This window comes from Symphalangus syndactylus, chromosome 6 (assembly GCF_028878055.3).
Source record: "Symphalangus syndactylus isolate Jambi chromosome 6, NHGRI_mSymSyn1-v2.1_pri, whole genome shotgun sequence".
NCBI lineage: Eukaryota > Metazoa > Chordata > Mammalia > Primates > Hylobatidae > Symphalangus > Symphalangus syndactylus.
This window is the reverse complement of record NC_072428.2, coordinates 29,894,555-29,917,294: the sequence shown is the minus strand read 5'-3', so window position 1 is coordinate 29,917,294 and position 22,740 is coordinate 29,894,555. Positions and strand designations below refer to the sequence as shown.

The 22,740-nt window shown below is 35.7% G+C and overlaps 1 protein-coding gene across 2 annotated transcripts in view; it reads left to right on the top strand.

Annotated features, from left to right (window-relative positions):
• The window catches only part of ANO3 (anoctamin 3), a 471,431-nt gene that overhangs the window by 260,853 nt on the left and 187,838 nt on the right, over nt 1–22,740 (top strand). For both annotated transcript variants that reach the window (XM_055282105.1, XM_055282106.2), the window contains one exon: nt 4,604–4,722. In XM_055282105.1, coding sequence (XP_055138080.1) covers nt 4,604–4,722 — 119 coding nt within the window. The remainder of the gene's footprint in view (nt 1–4,603; nt 4,723–22,740) is intronic.

Here is a 22,740-nt window from a genome sequence, read left to right as displayed (position 1 = left end):
ACAAAACAGTCACTGCACTTATAGCACTTATAGTTAGGAGGAGATAGACATAACATTTATACATATAAATGTACACATTCAATGCCAGATGTTGATGTATATGTACATATATAGCATATATGTTTTATATGGGTGTGTGTGTTATCATTTGATGTCAGGTGCTGATAATAATAAAAAATAATAAAGCATTGTGAGCAGAGGGAGAACTATGGAGACTGTATTTTAGAAATAATGGTCAAACAGTGATTCTCTGATGAGGTGACAAGTGAACAGAACCCTGGCTAAAACAGAGATTGAGCATTATCTGCAGAGAGACAAGCAAGTGCAAAAACCCCACAGTGAGGACATACTTTACATCAAATAACCTGGTGCAGCTGGATTGGAGGGCATGAGGGTAGAGCTGTAGGAGCTGGACAGGGAATGATAGTAAGGAGCTAGATGATGCATATGCCCAGTGGGCTGTTGTATGGACTACGGCTTTACCTGGAGATGCAGAATTATTGGAAGGTTTGAATAGAGATTTAATATCAATTATCTTGGGTTTTTAAAAGGGCCACCCTGGCTATCATGTGGTAGGAGCAAAAGATGGATACAGGAAGAACATTTTGGAGAATCGAATGGACTTCTGTTCATTTAATTAACTATAATCAGATGTTGATAAATGATCAGCTTTGAGCTATCATTTAAAGACAGTTTAGACAGGATTTGGGCATTTAAATCCAGTTAGTCATTCAATAAACATTTATTGAATGGTAACTATGTGTCAGACCCTGTTGTAGATGTTAAGGAGAAAGCAGTCAACAAACAAGACAACAAAAGTGGGAAAAAATGTACACACACACACACACACACACACACACATACATATATATAGGCCAGGCCAGGCTCACAAAAAATACCTTAGTGAGGGGAACAAATAATGAACAAAGACAAATAAGTAAAAACACATTACGCGTTAGTAGTATGTGCTAAAGAGTGATATGTACTAAAGAGTTAATGCTTCATGCTAAGTTAAAAGAATTTGGTGAAGGATTTGAGTAGGGTACAAGAGATAATGAGGAGTCAAGATCACTCCTAGGGTTTTAGCCTGTGTAACTAGAATAAACTTGTTTATTAAGATGGCAATAGTTTCTACGTTTTATTATTCATAGGCTTAAAGGAACATTCCTGCTAACACAGATTTTCTTTCTTTTAGATTATAATTTTAGAATGCATTTCCAGTTGTGCTCTGTTTTGCTCTGAAAACATATTGACGGATGCGCCTCCATGACCCAAACACTTCCCACCAGTCTTCACTTTCAACATTAGAGATCAAATTTCAACATGAGACCTGGACCAAACAAACCATATGCAAGCCATAGCAATATCTTTGTATGTCATTCATCAGGACAATGATTTAAAACTATCTGCATACTCTAACATTATTTGTTCTCTTAATTTACTTGAATTTTTCTACTTCTGTTATATATTTCTTTTTTCATTTTTATTCTGTTAATACGCATTTACTGAAAAATTTTCTTTGCTTTCCAACTTTTAGGTTAAAGAGGTATATGTGCATGTTTGTTACATGGGTAAATTGCATGTCATAGAGGTTTGGTGTACAGATAGTTTTTTCACCCAGATATTATGCTGACTTCTCCAATATACCAAGAAAGAAAAATAAAAAGAAAGCGGACCGGGGGGGTGGGGGGGGTGGGTGGAAAGAAGGAAGGAAAGAAGGAAGGAAGGGAGGGCAGAAAAAATGAAAACAAATGTGAAGGAATTTAGAAAATAAAATGATTAGCTCTAGTCAGCACTGTAGGGTAGGGGGAAAAAAAGATCTGAAAAAACTTGATTAATGTGGTGGTATTTGGCAAATGTTCAAAATTCATTTAGCTTTCCTCCAGCAAGATGATGCTGTGTATTTCTTTTCCAGAAATAGATGAGTTATAGGAATTAAAGAAAAAAGTAAACAAAAAAATCTCTGCCTAGAAAACTAAATTGTGAGTGGAATAGGAGCAGGAAATGAGTAATGAACTTCTATAGGTTTAATTTCTTGTGTTCCATGGAAAATAAATATAAATTGTCGTTTTATCTTTTATAAGCATTAAATTCACATTTAGATAATTTTAGAGTTTAGAGGACCCTTAGAGACTTGGGAAAAGGAAATTGCATGCTAAGGAAGTGGCAGATTTAGAGAAATGACATCTTGTGATCCACAAGCCAGTGCCTGCTCCCCAACAGCACATGCCGTTTGCCAATTGCTGTTTAACCAAACCAGGATTTCTTGCTTCTGTAATAACCAATGGGGAAAATGATGGAGAGACAGAGAGAAAGACAGGGACAGAGAGAGAGAGAGAGAGAGAGCAAGCCAGCATGCTCGAGAGTGCCTGCTGGGGGGGAAAGGAAGGAACGGAGAAGAAAGGATTGGTAAGGAAATAAAAACACAAAACACTCTATGCCTTACAAACTGGCAGTCAATGGTAGGGTTTTGGTAGCTGCTCCAAGAATATAACTCCAAAATTTCAGTTTCTTTCACGCTTAGGTAACAATTCAATGCAAATCCAGATTGTGCATTTTAAAATTTTCTGTGTTGATCATTCTTCCTCCAGTTTATCTGTGTGTCTAACTGCCTCACTCTGTATCTTTGCTCAAATATTACTATGTTCTTTACTAAAATGACACCCCCCACTCCTTTCACACCTTCATCCTTCCTATCTACGGTATTTTTCTGAAATGCACTGACCACAAGACATACTTAATATTTTACTTATTTTAAAATTGCATTTCTTCTCTTACTTGAATGTTCTATGAAGGCAGAATTGTGTTTGCCACTCTAATGTCAACTTGTAAAAGAGTATCTTGCATATCAGGATTGTTTAATAAACAAAAATTGAATGAATACAATGTAACTTACCTAAATATGGGGGAAACTACTATATTCACAAGCATCCGCATTGGAGTCAGATGAGAATTTGTTTCAGTTTTAGATGTACCTCTTAACTAGTTTAGTGACTTTGGCATGTTCCATGTTCCTTTTATGCTTATTATTAAATGTAGGAAGAAATTATACCCACTTTATAAAGTTGTCATCAGAATGAAAGAAAATAATACAGGTAAAGTTTCTGGCTTATTGCATGCACTTAGCAAATGTTAACCATCAATGAGTTAGGTATGGTTAATAGATCTAAGTGTAACCACTAAAGGCTTAGAGCTTCTTAACATATCTATTAACTGCATCCTAAGACATAATATGATCTATACAATTTTAGTTTATACCACTAAGAACCTGATACTATTAGCTGCCCACGATGTAACATGTTATGTTTTAACAGTTAACCATTATTTATAAAGGAATGGATATACTATAAACAAAATTGTTTTTCTTCTGTACAATAAGAATTGACTGAAATCTTGAAAGCACTAGAGTTTTCCATGTCAAAATTCATGTTTAATAGATATCAACTGATCTAATAACTCTAAGATGTTTTGATATCTTTGAAAAGGCTAAATATGTAGCAATCTGTTTTTTAATTTGAAGAGATATTTATATCACATGAAATATAGATGTAGTGAAGTGTGTCAAGAATTCTTGGTCATATAGCCGGGCGCGGTGGCTCACGCTTGTAATCCCAGCACTTTGGGAGGCCGAGGCGGGCGGATCACGAGGTCAGGAGATCGAGACCACGGTGAAACCCCGTCTCTACTAAAAATACAAAAAATTAGCCGGGCGTGGTGGCGGGCGCCTGTAGTCCCAGCTACTCGGAGAGGCTGAGGCAGGAGAATGGCGTGAACCCGGGAGGCGGAGCTTGCAGTGAGCCGAGATTGCGCCACTGCACTCCAGCCTGGGCGACAGAGCGAGACTCCGTCTCAAAAAAAAAAAAAAAAAAAAAAAAAAAAGAATTCTTGGTCATATAGACACCATAGAGATTTCCTATTTTGTACTATTTTACATTAATTACAGCTTATTCATTGTTCATATATATCCTTATATGTAACTGATATTATAGCATTTTATTTTTTGGCTATTCCACTAGTAACCATCATTTTTCAGTGTTCTCTGTTCTTTCCTGACAGTTGTTTCAATCCCCTGATTTTAAACTTCTTGTAATGTTTATTAAGATATTTTCTATTATTTCTCAGACTTTTTGCACCCTTCAAATTTTTCCAGCTTTTAAGAAAACAGACTCTCAAGATCAATGCAGTTTTTAATTAAGCAAATAAATGCTTGTACAGTTCTTACAAATGTCACTATCTTCAAGTTCAAAACAAATGATGTGATTTTTTCATGGTTCTAATTTTATTTTCAAAAATTTGAAGTACACTGAGTAGCATAGATGCATTTAATTCTTCTGAAAGTCACTATCAGTGTCAGCATTAGTAAATAATAGGCAAGCTTTCATGTGGTTACTTTTGTGTGCTTATTTATTGAATGTATGGTTTATTTTAAAATTATGCCACACAAATTTTTTTATATTTTCTAGTATATATATATATATATATATATATATAGGCTAAACTCTGGGAAAACATGAAAGAGGAGAGATTAGTATGTTTAATGAAAAAAGAAAAAAAGATAGAAATGGAATAGAAATGGATATAACTTTCTCTTTTTCTTTTATAGCCCTAGGAAAAGATAAAGATTACACGGATGAATCAGAACACGCTACTTATGACCGATCTCGTCTCATTAATGACTTTGTTATCAAAGATAAATCTGAATTCAAGACAAAATTATCTAAGGTAATGAGAACTAAATTATCAATAAGTCATTTTTAGAGCATCATTTTTAAAACCTTACAGTATTCATCTACATGTTTGGTTTTCTGCTGGAGAATATAAAAGAATATACATGTTAATATGTACCATTAAGAACTCAGAAGTAAAAAGTGGTATATAGAGATGACATTCATATTTGTCATATTGATTCATATTTCTCAAACAGAATGTTTAAAACACTCTTTCTTAGCATGACTTAATGAGAACATGGATTTTAGTATCACATCAACCAAGATTTAAATTCCATTTCTACTACCCAGTTGTAATAACTTGATAAGGCTAATTAAACTCACTGAGAATTGTTTTTCTCAACTTGAAATATGCTTCTAGTTGTCTGCTTGACAAGATTATTGGAAGGCAAAATGAGATAACCATGTAAGTGTCTGGTGCATAGCAAAAGATTGAGAACACCTTATTGAAATTATAGTTCACCAATACAAAAATGAGGTAGAGTTCAATTTTAAAAACTCTTGGCTCCAACAATCCTGCCATCCCTCAAACAAAATGCTTTCATGGACTCTTCAAAGCATGGGAGTGTTCCCATCAGATACCGAAGACAAAATAGATGCTGCTTCTTTTCATCATTGCAAATGTAACTGATCCATATTTCCCTTTTGATGATTTTCACGACAAATCCTGGCTCAGGATAAGCTCACTTTTTTTTTCATTTTTGTACTGATGAAAAACGAAATGCCTTTGTAAAAAAGATAGTTGGATATTAAGTGCAGTTTAACACAAGGAATGGCTTAGGTTTCAATTTTCACTGCATGGCTAATAATCACATTGTTGAATACATTTTTCTCTGTGATATTTGATTTTTTATTTCTTGGATTAATTTTGCAAATATCTTTATTAGTCACCCACCAGTGTGTTAGTAAATAAATATGGCAGAGACTAAATATTACTATCATGAGACCCAACTAATACATAGATGCAGGGATAATTGTGCCAAATTTCTTTATTACTGTTTGTTTGGTTTTATTAAATTGGATCACTATCAGGAGCCAATAATTATCTTTGCAAATCAGGTGTTTATCTTTCTATGGTTACTAAATCTGCCTGCCTGTGTCTGTCTGATAAACATAATGGATGTTTAGAGTCTCTACTATCTGTAAAGCACTGTTCCAAATGAACTGAGAGGAGGAGTTATAAGAGAAATTAAGATGTTGTTTCTTAATGTGCATGTAGCAGTGACTGGAAGACAAACACAATATGCTGAAATAATTAGAAAATGAACTACGATTAAATAAAGTTTGTATTATCTGCTTTTCTAGAATTACCACATGCCATCAATGATATCCACCATTTTACTTCTTCTCAACAGTAGCAATTTCCCAAGTTCCACTTTGACTAGACTTGAACTTTAGGATATCAAAGTTTTAAAAAAGTTGGACCTGCATGCATAGTATGATTGTAACATTAACTATAAGAGAATGGTGTATGACTATGGTAACAGACCACAATAGGTCAATCCAAGATATCCTATTCTAATGCCCTAGTAAATCTACCTGATTACATACCCTTCTCCTATTATACTTCCACTCAAACTGTAGAACAACATCATGACACACCGGAGTGACTTGTTCTTCTAGCTTCTATTAAATGTGTCCACTTATATCCATTTTATAGTTTTGAGTGCAGCACAAATTCCATTTGAGCAATAACCAAAATGTTTAAATGCCATTTTGGTAGTCTACTTGTAAAGTTTATCTACAAGTGAAGAGCAAAATTACCTACTTAGACAATGTTCCTTTGTGTACATTTGTCACAGGAAACCTCGAAAAAGCAATAACCTAAATTTTCATTGTTTGGGTGTCTGTATACCCTGTGTGCTTTATAAATTTGTTGGCCTTTCTCTTATTATACCCCACCATTAAATTATGTGTGTGTGTGTGTGTGTGTGTGTGTGTGTGTGTGTGTGTATAAATTAAAGCATATATATTTTAAGTTAGATCTTACGACATTGACAATTTTTATTCACTTGTGTCCTACAAATAGAAACTTCCTATGGTTCAAATGAACCTATTTAGATAGAAGATAGATAGATAGATAGATTATATGGCTGAAGATGTGTGCCTTATAGCATCATTCATATGTGACAATTATACTTGTTGTAATCTGCATTGTGCATATTATGCAACGTAACCAATATTTTATTTCTACACAAAAGTTACTCATTTGCAAAGAGATCATTTTAGTGATGACAAAGCAAATTTATGAGGAGTCAACAGAAAGGGGGCACAAACTTGAAGGGGGGAAAGTAACTCCTAATACAAACTACATAGTGAGTAATGACAAGTATTAAATTACAGAAAACAAAGCTAACAAGCTTGCTATCAGCTATACACTAAAATAATAGGAAATAACCCCAAGTCCTGCAACCTGATGTCTTATATTGAATTTATGAGGAAGCACTGTTGAGTTGTGAAACGTAAAAACAAAGAAATACAGAGAAACATCTGACTAATTTACTAGGAGTGGTGTAAATAGACTATATATGTGTTTAAACATTTGGTTTATCAATCATTGTGCAAACATTTTCTGAGTTGAGTTGGGGTAGTGAATTTTAATTTTTGTCAGGTACATATGCACTGTTTGTAATAATTTTGTAAGCTAATGTATTTATGAGTAACTATAGTTTGCTTTAGAATTAATCTTCAGAACAATGCATTGTATCTTTAGAATATCTTGCTTCAGATCATAAGTTTTTAGCATGTTATTTATATTGAAATTATTCAAAATTTTACAGATCAAAAGGATCTATAATTTTGATATCTACTATGATGAAGGGACATTGATAAATAAGATATTTTATTTATTGTGAAATTATAATGCACAAAGCTTGGTATGGTACTTTAGGACCAATATGGCAAACAGTAAATAGCTTTTGCTATCCAAGTACTAACTGGGATGCACTTTAGCAATTCAGACATGCATATCAATTGGGAAATCCATGAGATTCCAGAAATTAGAGGCAGCACTAAACATGGTTTAAATCTGTATTTAGTTAGCCTCAAGTTTTACAATAGAAGTCATATTTAAATATTTCAGAGGCATTGTGGTAGATATAAATTTGGCCACAATCTTTTCTTTCCTATATTCACTCTATTCTCAATGAGATTTTGCAGCTCTTCCCATCAAGAGATAGAGTCTATTGAACAGGCCTTGGTCCTCGTGTTTGTCAGTAGACTGTTGCAGGAGTAACATTATGCCAGCACTGAGCCTTGAACTCAAAGGATCTTCAACTCCCATTCTTTCTCTTGGGATTCTCCCTTTACCATGTGAATAAGTCAGAGCTAGTCTTGAGGAGGATAAGAGACCACAGGGACCAGAGGCTAATAAGCACAGTTGCCCCAAATGAGGCAGAGAGAGATGAGAGAATCCAACAGCAAAGGCCAGTAAAATCAGACCTATGAAAAATCTCAACTGAGACCAGAAGAAGTACCCCGCTGAGCGCAGCCTGTGCACAGAATCATGAGCCAAAGAGTTGTTTGGGGATGGTTTGTCTCTCTGCAAGAGATAATGGAGACAACCATAAATGTTAAAGGATAACACACTAGCTAATACCAATGATTGTTAATATGAAGTTAATTCTTCCTCAGTGTCTAGGAAGATTTGCAAAATTGTCGCAGAGTTGGACACAGCATATTCACAGCATGCATTTAATTCTATGGAGCCCAAGTATATTTTAGATGGCATAACTGAAATCACATGGTATTTAAGCAACCAATCTAAAACTTTCTAAAATTGTTTTTTTTTTAAAAACTGTTTACAAAAGTGCCTTCCTTGTGAAAACATTAAATTAAGGTAAAATTCCAAGATTACTATTAATCAAAATGTGTTTATAGTTAACAGCAGTCACAAACATACAATGTTTTAAACATGTTTAATTTTTCTGGGTATAGTGTAAATGTATATATTTATGAGGTATATGGGATATATTGATACAGGCATACAAAATATAATAATTACATTGGGAAAAATGAGGTATCCATCACCTCATGCATTTATCTTTTGTGTTACAAGCAATCCAATTATACTCTTTAAAATGTACAAGTAAATCAGTATTGACTATAGTCACCCTATTGTGCTATCAGATACTAGATCTTATTCCTTCTTTCAAAATATTTTTTGTACCCATTAATCATCCCCTCTCCCCTTGCCCTACATTTCCCAACCCCTGGTAATCGTCATTCTACTCTCTATCTCCGAGTTAATTGTTTTAATTTTTAGCTCTCACAAGTAAGTGAGAACATGAAAAGTCTCTCTTTCTGTGCCTGACTGATTTCCCTTAGCATAATGACCTCCAGTTCCATCCGTAGTGTTGCAAATGACAGGGTCTCATTCTTTTATGGCTGAATAGTACTCCATTGTGTATATGTTCCACTTTTTTTTTTTTTTAATCCATTCGCCTGCTGATGGACACTTGGGTTGCTTCCAAATCTTGACTGTTATGAATACTGTTGCAATAAATATGAGAGTGCAGATATTTCTTCTATAAAACTTTTCTTTAAGACCAATTTACTTTCTGTCTTATCTCTTGACAAAAGGCTTTTTCATCCCTATGTGGCTAAGCAATTGAAGGAAGCATTTTGTAATGAAAGGAAAGGAACATTCCCAAAAATCCATAGACTGAAGGACCTGGCCTGACTGCAAGCAAAGTTCTAGAGCAAATGAGGGGGATTGTTTTTAAGATAGTTTGGGTAAATATCGCCTTTTCTTGTTCCATCAATATGGAGAACACTGGGAACATTTGAAGATAATGAGGTCCTACTGCCAAACTGTATGATCCTCAAAACTAGAATCCCTCTCTCCACCAAGGAGCCACATCCTACATACTAGCTGAGGCCTCTAGATGTGGTCAATTTACAGGGATTATCTATAGTTAATCTAGGTTAGCAGGAATAAGCCTATGATAAAGAATCCGTGGCATCTGTAGTGGGCATTAGTGAAGCTCAGCTACGTAGCTCTTTTGGTCTCAGCTGGGATATTTCATGGGTTCACCACTGTCACTTATGATGCCCAAATTAACTACAGATATTGCCATTAATGAGTCTGGGAATATTAGTCTATTTTTCAGTTACAGTGACTTCACCTTTGAAAAGATATTGGGTATCAAATCAAACAGGAAGAAGGTTATGGACAAGGAAAATCTGGACATAAATATTTTAGCAGTTCATTAAAATTAGATCACAAGGCCATTCACTTTGACTGTGTCAACTGGCATTGGCAGATGGTGCACTCATCTTTATCTCAATGGGTATTAGAAATAATTTTCTCTAGGACTGGAGACACTGGTCATATGATGGAGAAGGTGAGAAAGAGATGGCTCTTGTAGTCTTCTACAGCATACCTTTTATGTGTGAAAGAGGCCGGGCAAGGATCAGACTACACCGGTCACGGTCAAGAGATCTTTATTGGAGGTATCGAGCGGAGAAGGAAAAGAGAAGAGAAGAGAAGAGAAGAAAGAGAGGAGGAGAGAGGAGAAGAGAAGAGAGGAGAGGGGAGAATAGGAGAGAAGAGGAGAGGGGAGAAGAGGAGAGGGGAGGAGAGGAGAGGGGAGGAGAGGGGAGGAGAGGGGAGGGGAGGAGAGGGGAGGGGAGGGGAGGAGAGGGGAGGGGAGGGGAGGAGAGGGGAGGGGAGGGGAGGGGAGGGGAGGAGAGGGGAGGGGAGGAGAGGGGAGGGGAGGAGAGGGGAGGGGAGGGGAGGAGAGGGGAGGAGAGGGGAGGAGAGGGGAGGAGAGGGGAGGAGAGGGGAGGAGAGGGGAGGAGAGGGGAGGAAAGGAGAGAGCTGCTGGTGTGCTGGGTTTTATATCCCTTGGGCCTACGTGGGGCGGGCCCAAGGGAAGGCGGGAGATGCTTCTTTCTGATTGGCCCTCCTTTGGCGGGTTCAGACAGTGCCTGGTCAAGGAGGGGAGAAGAACCCGGAACCGGTGCCATTAAGGTACTCCTGTTACCTAACAATGTGGATGTCAGGAACTATTTCATTTGCCTAAATGGCTCTTTGCCTCCAAATTGTGTGTAGGACTTAGTATTCTGAACATGCTACTTCCTATTTTTGTCCAGATATTGTGAGATGGTGATGACAAACTACAAGATGAATGACTAACTTGGCTCTATATGGCTGCTTTAATGGACAAGATTATACATGAAATACTAAGAGAATACTTCTTGGGATAGTCAGTTTCTAAAAAAATTAATATTCATTTAACTTTAGTACTTGAAGTAACCTTTTATTTATATTATTAAGTGGTATCCTAAATATTTAATTTTCATGTAAAACATGGGTCACACAGAAAATCACCTTGGCTTATTAATCTTTTTGTCCATGTTTTTAAATTTATCTTCTTACCTAACATTAAGAATTCTCCTTTTCAATCAGTCCAAAGTAATCCGGTCCTGTTTTGAGAGTCTTTGTACTCTCTGAAATACTGAAAAGGCATTATCCTCCCTGCAACCCTAAAAGGAATCTCCCTTCCTTGTGCCATTTAAGTACTTAGTTTAACCCTCGGAAACCTTTCTTAGTAAATGGTGAAGACTTGTTCTTCATTAGCTGATTGCTAGTGTAAATTTTCCAAAAGATTTAGTACAAGAGTTTTCAGAGTTGCTTCAGATTTTCTGTAGACTGCTTAAACCTGGGTGTGTGTGTGTGTGTGTGTGTGTGTGTGCGCACGCATGTGAGGGAGTGGTGTATATATTATGATAAAGGTAGCATTTCACATCAGGAAATAAATATTAATCATTCAAAAACATGCAAATGTTCTCACAACAACTAGTCAATTATTTGGAAAGAGTTAAAATATTCTTAGATGACATCTCACATCTTGAATTACTGAAGAGCTAAAGAGGTATACTCAAACTGAATATACTGAAAACAAAGCAAAACAAAAATAAACATTTTTTCTAATGACAGAATAGAAAAATAGCCTTTTTAAATGGCCTTTTAAAATCAATGATAAAATTAAGCATGGATAGACTTACTATTTAGATACTAAATATATCAGTGTCAAAATTCTGATAAAATTAAAAAGAGACAAGCTTAAGATGTGGTGATCAGCTCACATGCTGGAAGATATATATATGCCAGAAGAATGACTAATATTCTTAATTCACACAGACATTATAATGTAATTTATAAATGTAAGAATGAAATAAATTGAAAAGCAATTTAATTTTAACATATATAACGATCAGCTGTACTATTACAGAAATACAAGTGTAAGCAATGTTTTTTGAACCAAATTAGAAAATGTTTATATCAGTATTAGGTTTCATTGTACTTTTAAACTACAAGCTATCATTTTTATTCCTTGCTGGCCGATATGTACATTGAGCCAAATTTTCTGGAAAAATTTCACAAGGAGGGTTCAGTACCTAAAAGTAATTTTGCCCTTTGATTAGTTCTAGGAATTTATGCAGAGAATGCAATTAGAAGTTAGCCAGGTTTCTGGGTGTGGTAGCTCAAGCCTATAATCCCAGCACTTCGGGAGGCTGAGGAGGGCAGATAAGTAATCTGGAGTGTGAGCCCAGGAGTTTGAGAACAGGCTGAGATACACAGTGAAACCCTGTTTCTACAGAAAAAATATAAAAATTATCCGGGTATGGTGGCAGGTTCCTGTAGTCCCAACTACTCGAGAGACTGAGGCAAGAGGATCACTTGAGCCTGAGAGGTGGAGGCTACAGTGAGCCATGGTTACACAACTCTCAAAAAACAGAAAAAAAAAAAAAGCAAGAAGTTAGCCCAAATAATTCTGTTTAAGAATGTTTCTCACATTGTAATTTGTGGTGGGGGAGGACCACTTCCAGAGTCAAGAGTAAATGATAACATTTAAAATAGTAATTCGTAATGCCCTCAGACAAGGCAGTACTATGTTGAAAATCTCTAAACTATTTAAGGATAATAGGACATGATCACAGTGTATAATTATATAATAAAATGGTTGTAAAAAAACAATATGTGCAGTATAATGCCAATTCTATAAAAATATCTAGCTGGTTTTCATGGGGAAAATATTTAGAATGATATATAAGAGATGTTTATAGTTTTTAACACTGGGCGGTAAAATTCAAAGGACATAAAACTTAGGTATCCATAGATTTAAGCCATAAATATTATAATATCATTACCTTTTTACAATCTCATATAGCTAATGACTGACTGAGCCAGGATTTAAAATAAGATAGTCTTGTTTTCCAACCAGTTTTTCCATTTTGTTACACTGCCATGACAGTAGCAATTCAGGACTTCACCTTTTTTAGCCCAATAACCATGGTAAGTAGCATTTCAGTTTCTTTGTCCTAATATGCACTGATCACTTATGCACCAGAAGCTGTGGTAAGCACTTTATATACATTATCTAAGTTAAGTTTCACAATAATTCAATGACAGTAGGTAGTAATACTTTCATTTTGACAAACAAGAAAATAAGGAATTAACAGAAACGTTTCTTGCCCAAGTCTCTAAGCTAGGTGGAACCAGAGCTGCATTGTGGCATGTCTCTTTAACTCTAGACTCGGCTTTTCTGTCTCCAGTTCAATCTCTGAGATATACTCGCAGAGATTTGTCTCTTTCCAAAACCCTGAAACATTACTCTGAAGTAAGGCAGCTCTAAATTGTGTGGCTAATTCACAACCTCCTGTAACTAGATTGACCTGTTTGCAATTTATTCTTGTATCAACAAACCCCTAAGTAAAAATAGATAATTTGTTACAAATATAATATCACTAAACCTCAGCAAAAGTAGTCAAATAATAGTTTCTATTCCTTGGGATCAAATAATAATAAGTAGACTAAGTATTTTCAGCTGAATCTATTACAGTGTGGGAACGCCCCTTATCAATCAAAATACGAAATAAGCAGCAACACCACCACCACCACAAAACAAATAAAACTCTCCACAAAAGCTCCTATAGCTGCCAGCAGCTGTGTGTAGAGCTGAAACATGTCTACAGCAGAGGGCTAGGAAGTCATGACATGAGACGATTTACCCGAGACAATGAAATTAAGTGAGAGATGGATTTGTTGGGGTAGATGCCTTTAGTTCCCTGAAAGACTGTAAGGGGAAAAAAATGTACCTGTCTATTTAGGAAGTCGTATTTCATATGCAATACAAAGAAACAAAAAATAAGTCAAAGGTGTTTTCTCTCCCCTGATGCTAATGTCTCAGTAATTAAACACAGAGGTTTCTCAAATCACCAATTTGTTTTTCCTATGAGTACTTAAGAATTTATTTTGGGAGATTTATCTCCTAAGCCTCCCTGGAGGATGTTAGCTCTAAAATGAGAGCTACAATAACTTCTCTGCAAAAAAGTATACATAGTTTGATGGGATGTGAAAGTAAATTCAATAAATTAATGTATAGGCATTCCAGTTAAATGGTGCAGATAATGGTTCTACTTGATATTTAAACATTCAATCAATCACAGGCTCAAATCAAATAGTTCTCTAGTTGTTCAGATATGAAAGCAGCCAGAGAAGACAGATCAGAAACCATGTTATTTGAGCATACTGAAAGTCAAATCTACCTCCTTAATCTGTCACCTCCAAGCCCTCCAGGCTGTGGACATTGGATTGGAAGTTTCAGTATTAATAATAATAATGTTAAATGATTACAACAGCTAACATTTATTAGGGACCTTAACAGGGATTTTAATGACTTCTACTTTTCTATCATCACAACTCTGAAATGTAAGGTCTATTTTTACCCCCATTTCGTAGGTGAGGAAATGAAGGCTTAGATGGCTACGTAACCTTCCTGTTATCACACAGCTGGTAAGGAGGAGGCAGGAATTATACACAGGGACCACACTGTCAAGCACTGTGCTACACTGCACATAATGGAGGTGCATGCAAGGGACCATAGAAGCCACAAGTGAATTGGGTAGTTAGGGGTCATGTTCACATTACTGGAAAATTATGTTTATTAGGGAGCATGAATATTGTGGGTTTTTTCAATGTTTTATACTTAAGAAAATATAATAAAATTGAGGCTCCTGTGCTTAGTTAGATCCTGATAAATTTTAAAACACTTGTCCCTAGCTTGCGGCTTATAGCCCTTCATCTTCCCATGTCATCTTTCTCCATATATTTCAGCACACAGCCTTCTTAACCTCACCAGAGTCAATCAAAATATGAATATTTTGAGCAATTATCACTGTAGAGAAGAAAATACCTACAGAATAAAGCACTGTTGTGTTTACTGAATAGTTTCTGACACTTCTGTTTTAAAAAACTAATTCTTGTTTTGTTGTGGAGGTTGACTTCTTGCATGATGCAAACCAGGATTCCAGATGAGGGTTTCAGTCATGGAAACCCATTTGATTTCATTAATCCCTTCATGCCATAGACAATTTAAACCTACATATTAGAGTAATATACCATTTGTTCTTTAACTATTTCAAACATTGTGTGAAGTTATTTTTTCTATTTCTTGAACCTACTAGAAAATCAATTTTAAAGCATGCTTATTAACTCAAGACCATATACATTAAGTGGTTACTTCTTAGGTTCAGTGTCTTGTCAGTTCCAATTACAAGCTGCCCTACAGAGGCTTTTTTAACAGAAATAAATGTAATCCTCTGTTGCATCTCTTATGTGGATGTTAAGTAAATGAGGACAAAAGCATTCAATTTTATTTGCTTGTTTACCTTTAGGTGACAGTTGTGCTCTGAGATTACAATCATATTATGTGCAGCTCAGAGACAATATAATGCAATGTCAAGTTTAACACATGCAGGATTTTTCAGAAACCACAAAGCTTTCTATTATACCTTTCTCCAGTGAACAAGAAAATGAGGCAATTTCCTTTAAAACCAGAAAAAAAAATTATAGGAATTCCTGGTGAACTCCACTCCGCTATCAAAAAAGTGTTACCTAGTTCACCATTTAAAAAGTTAGTTGTATTTTCCAGACCACTATTACCAAACTGAAACAGACCTCCCACCTTCCATGTTAATCTGCCTAGCTCATTCAAATGGCACATACAATAGATTATTAATAATTGACGGTAAAATCATAAAAATGTCACTGACATATGACTAAATGTCACTTAGGTGACTCATGCATAGACATTAACCAATGACACATGAAGGCAGCCCCCTATTCCACCCTATAACCAACTCCTAAAATGAAATTAATAAAAAATACAGATGTTCTTATAAAGAGATGAGTTATCTTTAAAAAGATTATTCAAACTCAGGCATTTAAAGAGTAGGCTAAAAACCCTCCAGTCAAATGCTTTGTGTAGCACTCAGTATGTAACATTCTAGCTAATGGAAAAAGCAGGCGGTGAAAGGGAGAACTTTCAGTTGTCACACTGAAGAGTGCTTTAAAGAAGATTGTCATTTGAGACTGTTGTCAGCAATGAAGGATTCCAAATGCAGCTGAACTCAGAATTCTGACTGTGGTATGTTTAAAAGTGCATCAGTCTAGGAATTCTATACTATTTTTCTATTTTCTTAAACATATGTAGAGAAGCCAATTGAGAGAAATTAATATTGATTTCAGAATTGGAAATGAGTGTATCTGTTATTTCAGAATACTAGATATATATTTTAAAGTAAAGAATGATCTAAATGTATTATTTTTAAAATATCTGTTTATCTTGCATGTGAACCAAGTATCACCTGTGAAGTTTTGTCTTTTTAAATGTATTTATTGATTTCATTGAAATAGTTACAGCATCTACTCCAAAATGGTTTTTTATTCAAAAACATAAAATATATTTACCTTTAAAATATTTTCAATTTTTCTTAATTTTATACAATATTTTTAACTGATTTTCATCAAAATAGAAAGTCAGAAAAACATCTGAATTTAAAGGAGCATATCTCATAGTGTTAAATGTTAAAATAAATAAATCACATCAGGTACGAAGTTCACTGTGATGCAAGCTAGGGAACAAAATGTTTTCAACCTGCTGTCTTTATTTTCTCACAGTTTTAAAGGTAATAAGAAACTTAATTTTGACTCAGTTCTTGTTTTGGTTTAAAAATGTCAGATGCTTCCATCTGGAAAATTTCCATTTCTACATCTACATTAAAGATAAGATCATGTAGCATAGATAATCACTGATGTGGAAATAAGTGTTCTTTACGAAAAATAAGTACTTAACTGGTTTCTTACATAATATTAAAAATATAAAAATCAGTGATGAGGAAAGTTCTACTCAAATGTATTCTCTGTAAATTACTTCCACTAAGGGAATATTTAAAGTTCACATATAATATTTAAAAATGTTTATTGTATTGAAAACCCAATAGAAAATCATAGTCTATGCTTCATCACAGACTATTCTTTTGAGAAAGAATTGGCTTTGTGTCTTCATTAGATAAACTAGAGAACCTGTGATTTAAATAAAAAGGAAACATTGGTGGAAAGAGAATAATATAAGATAGTCTAAGAAACAGCACTTAGTATAATACCATTACATAATGGAAATTCAATTAATATTTTCTTTCCTTCTTAGTTTTATTTTTTAAGTTTTGTAGAGTCTTTACATTTGCTTCATGATTTTTATTCTTCCCGTGGATACATGTCTTATCATATGGTATTCAGCATCACACTTTATCCAGTTAACCTAGGTCAGATAGCTCAGGTGTTTTGGATCCAATCTGAAGTCTAATTTGAATAAAATTAATCTAGCTTTTTTTTGTTAACTCTATGATACTACATTGCTCATTGAACCAGATTTCATAAGACACTTCATAGGAAACTATTGCTTCCCCCTTAATAACGTAAAATCAATATGGGCAAAATTAATCACAGAGAAATAGTGTCTGTTAAATTATCTAGACCAATTCATTGTTTGAACCATCTTGAGAGAAATATAAACTGCAATTTTCCATACTTATACCTAATTTTAGCTAAATTAATACATACTCAGCTATCAGTATAAAAGGAGCTTCATATTTGAAAACTTTTCAAAAGTATGTGCTGCATAATTATACTTAATATTCATAAGAAATATGTCTCACTATCATAAAAGTAAATTGATAAGCAGAATTATCACTAATTGTTAAATTAAAATATAAAATAAAATTATCCTTGGACTTTTCTTTCAGTAAAATGAGAGATTAAATTCAGTAATATTTAAGGTTCAAATTTCACATTCTAAGAAATTCTGGCTACATCATCTTTGAACAAAATGTGTGTGTTCCCTTCCTAAACAGATACCTTACAACAGTGGTTGCACAACTACTGAATGTCAGGATTACCTAGAGGGCTGGTTAAAAAAATAGATAACTGGACCTCTCCCCCGAGAGCTTCTGATAACAGTAGCTCCAGTTGAGGCCTGAGAATTTGCATTTTTAAGTTTCCAGGTGATTCTGATGCTATTGGTGCAGATAGCACATTTGAGAACCATTGTCTTAATTCTCCCCTTAATATCTTCAGTGTACTCTATTTTGAGAATTCACCATGTGCCAGACTCTATACTAATCTGGGTATGCATTGATGAATAAAATAAGCAAAATCCCTAAGTGTGCAAAGCTTGTAGTCTAGTGGAGGAATAAGAAAATTGGCCTACATATAATTATCTATTTAAAGTTGTCATAAGTGGGTGCAGGGTAGAAGGGGAGTTACTTGAGTGATCAGGAAAGCATCTTCTCAGAAGGTATTAAGAGCAAGAAATGAAAGATGAGAAGTCAGCAGAGGGAAAAGTGGAAGAACGTGGCATTCAAGGCAGAAGAGTGACCTACGTGAGGGCCCTGGCGTGGAAAGTATCCAGATGTGTTTGAGAAGCTGTGTGCTTATGTGGCAGAAACACAGAAACTGAGCACAAGGATGGCCGAGAGGAGAGGTGAGAGAGAGGTGAGCAGACACATTGCTGCAGGGGTCTATGATGAGGAGTTTGAATTTGATTCTAAGTTTAAAGGTTTTTGGACAGATCTGTTTTTATAAGATCACTCTGCCCCTTTGGGTGGGAAACAATGTCGGAGGTGGGGACGACACTAGAGTAATCCTACTCAACAAAGGTGAAGGTGGCTGGCCAAGACTGGTTAAAGGTAAGGTGAATATATCAGTTTCCCATATCAGAATGGGGAAACCATTTAGATATCTAACTACAGAGGTGGAAGTTAGAAAAATCACACTGATAATTGATTACTTAATGACAGGGAGACGAGTCAAGAAAGTCAAAAAAGCAGGCTAGAAAGCTGTTATTGTGTGTGTGTGTGTGTGTGTGTGTGTGTGTGTGTGTGTGTGAGAGAGAGAGAGAGAGAGAGACTTTTAATACTTCTGGGGATATAGGTGATTTTTAAATTTTATTTGTTTCCTGCAATAAAAAATACACATTATTATAAGATTCCCAAATTCAAATACTTTATTGAGTAAAACTGGCTTTACTCAATCACAAGTTGAATTTTCAATTGATTCATTTGCACATTTTTATGTGCACAGATGCATGCATGCCAGATACAAGAAACAGTGGATGTGAAATGAATAAGACATGGTTCCCATCGTCAAAAAGTTTGCAGTTTACTGGGGACAGTAAAAATAGGAGCTTCAGAGAATGGTCCTCAAATTTTAGAATTCATAAGAATTATGCTTTATATCATTTGACAGGACTTCCAGATACCAGTGACTACTATAATACTCCAACAGGTCTTGAATATACTGACCCTTTTCCATGCCCAGATGTATTTGTATACGGAGTTTCCTCGACCTAGAAAGCCTGACCACCCTTCTGCATTCATGTTTTTAGGATTTAAGTCACATATCACTTCTGAATGAAGGCTTTTTCTCTTTCTCGAGACAGTTACTTCATCTTTGCTCTCATAGCACTTGCACCTCCGCCCCCTCATAGCACAAATCACACAGATTGCAATTACATGTCCTCCTGTCTCCTTAACTAAATTACTCTGTCTTAATGGAGGGGGACAATGGATTATTTTTTCTTTGTAATTACCTCTGCACTGTGCATAGAGGCTGACGCATAATAGGAACTCAGGATAAACTTGTCAAATAAGTGAACTACTGAAAGAGAATATTAGGGAAACATTGGAATACGTAGAATAGAGTTATTAGTGTGGCCTTCAAGAGTAAAAGCACAATTCATGGAAGGGAAGGAAATCAACCTTGTCTTTAAAAATGGGCAAAATTTTTTGAGTAATTTTACTTATAAGGATTTGTATTAATAAAACAATTGACAGATTAACAGATATATGAACAGGGATACTCATTGCATCATTATGAATCATAGCAAATAATAATTTGGCAAAACAAGCCAAAATATTATTCGGTTGGAGGTAAATAACTATAGAGTCATAAAACTCAGTATTGTTTAGCTGTTTAAAAGTGCAGTGGAACAAGGCCAATCTGCACCACTAATTCTCAAGTGTGCCATCACACAACAAGAATAAATAGGGGACTATAAAATTGTATTTCCCATCCCAGGGAAACACTATATTAAGAGTAACGAGATCTGGTTGTGGGATTCCCTGGCCCAGCAGATCTATTCTATATGCTCTGGAAACCACCAAGCCTCAGAATCTCTTTTCTGAAAAGCAAGAAAAAGTTTGGAGAGCCCCAGTATCACATATCCTTGATCACATGTCTATTCTTTGCACTAAAACAAGATGAAAACAACCAATCACTGTGAGCTAGAATAGCCTTTGTTTTCTGGCCCACCTTAGGTCAAAGAGATAAGAGACTTTACATATTGATGTAGAGATATGTGGTGGATTTTTCCTGTGTTATGCAAGCATCGCTTCCTTCGTTGGCCCTCTTTCCCTACTTGAAGCTAGCCAATAGAATTCTCCCTCCTGTTGGACAGAATGATAGATACAGTAATGGACAAGTTTCCCCAAGCTGAATTCCACTCTGAGATGTTCTCCTAGAACTTATATAGGAAAAGATATTCCCCTCTGAGCTACAGGAAGAAAATTATTTTTAGTAGTATTACAGCAAAATATGCAGGAAGTCATCAGGCTCGGGTTGTTTCTTTACCCAAAACCTTTATGCAAGCAAAACTTAACTTGGAGGCAGTTTTGTCTGTCTTGAAAAAAAATCTAGCCTCAATCACAACCAGGCAACTAGCTGATTGATTACCTAACTAGGGGTCTCTTCTCATACCACACATAAATGAGGCAAATGACTAGGTGTAGTCATCAGGCAATTACTTTGCTTCTGTCTTCAGGCTATAAAAGCTCACTGCTGGTAGCGCTGGAGCAGAGCTCTCTGAATTTCTTCCAGTTTTATGTGTTGCCCAATTCATGAACTGTCCTTTGCTTAAATAAAGTCTGTCAAGTTCATTTTGTCTAAAAGTTTTTTAAGAGTAGGAAAGAATGAGACAGAGAAAAAAAGCAAAAACAAGCAATAGAATTAAGAGATGGAGATAGAGAAGAAATATAATAGTAGAGTAAGAATCCTGACAGCTCCATTTGGATTTTCAGAACCAGCTGTTATTAAAGCTAACTAGCTTCGGACGTTTCAGAGGTAGAGAGCTGAATAATTTTGACTACATAGACTTAAAAATTGTTTTGTTAGAAGAGGCTATGATTCTCTGGTTCAAATTAGAGTTCTGTCATTTAGAACTGAAAGAGTCCTGATTAATATAACTACAGTATACTGTTGAATAAGAATAGATTTTTTCACAGTATCTACAGAATTCAATGTGTGTCTGTAATAGTCTGTTCTCACACTGCTAATAAAGACATACCTGAAACTGAGTAACTTATAAAGGAAAGAGGTTTGATGGACTCACAGTTCCACATGGCTGGGGAGGCCTCATAATCATGGAAGGCAAACGAGGAGCAAAGCCACATCTTGCATGACAGCAAGCAGAGAGTTTGTGCAGCGGAACTCCCATTTATAAAACCATCAGATCTCGTGAGACTTATTCACTACCACGAGAACAGCATGGGGGAAACTGCCCCCACGATTCAATTATCTCCACCTGGCCCTGCCCTTGACACCTGGGGATTATTACAATTCAAGATGAGATTCAGGTGAGGACACAGCCAAACCATATCAGTGTCTATTATATATTGCATGTCATGTATCATCTATAATATATATGCACTCACAAATACAGTTAAATCTACATTTTTGAAAGGGAGGGTATAAGAGAAAGAGAGCTCTAAACTTGTAATAGCAAATTATCCCTGAACTGTTATCTTTAGCAGTGCTTCCACTTTCTCTTTACTTTGTATCAACCATGCAACATTAGGAAAATAAAAGCACTGCAGGGAAAAATTAAGAGGGAGTTGAAAATGTCATTGCTAGGGTCAGAGGAAAAGGTTTGGACAATTGGAGGAACAGTGTGAGCAAAGATAGAGAGTTTGGACTAGATTGTGCATGTGCAGGGGCCAAAGCAAGAGGCAAACCTGGCTACAACACTGCGTGGGAGAAATGGGCTGTAGAAGGAGTACACGTCTGAGGACAGCAGGGATTTATGTAACAGTCTCATGCAGAAACTTCTAATGCCTCATACCCACAAACACAAACTTCCGTGATATTCTTCAAACTTAGAAAAAACTTTCCACACTGAGCTGGGTTAAAGAGTCAGCTGACTGAGCCTGTGCTGGGGGTGGGGGGCGGTGCTATAACATCATTAAAACAAATTAAAAGCACATGACCAGTTCACTGGGCTTCCATGTGTAATTCTTTACAAAAAATGACAAAATAAACCTTTCAGTTTATAAGTGCCTGTTTGATTCTTAAGAGCAAATATGCCAGTTTTTTTTTGTTTGTTTGTGAAACAACATGTTAGGCTGTGGTCTTTTATGTATTTCATAGTAGTAGTAAGTTAAAAATAAAAATGAAAAATATAAAGGAATTCCAAAATTACCTGAGCAGGCTGGGCACTCAATGCCTGTAATCCCAACAGTTTGGGAGGCCGAGTTGTGTGGATCACTTGAGGTAAGGAGTTTGAGAACAGCCTGCCCAACATGGTGAAACCTTGTCTCTACTAAAAATATAAAAATTAGCTGGGTGTGGTGGCTTGCACCTGTAGACCCAGCTACTTGGGAGGCTGAGGCAGGA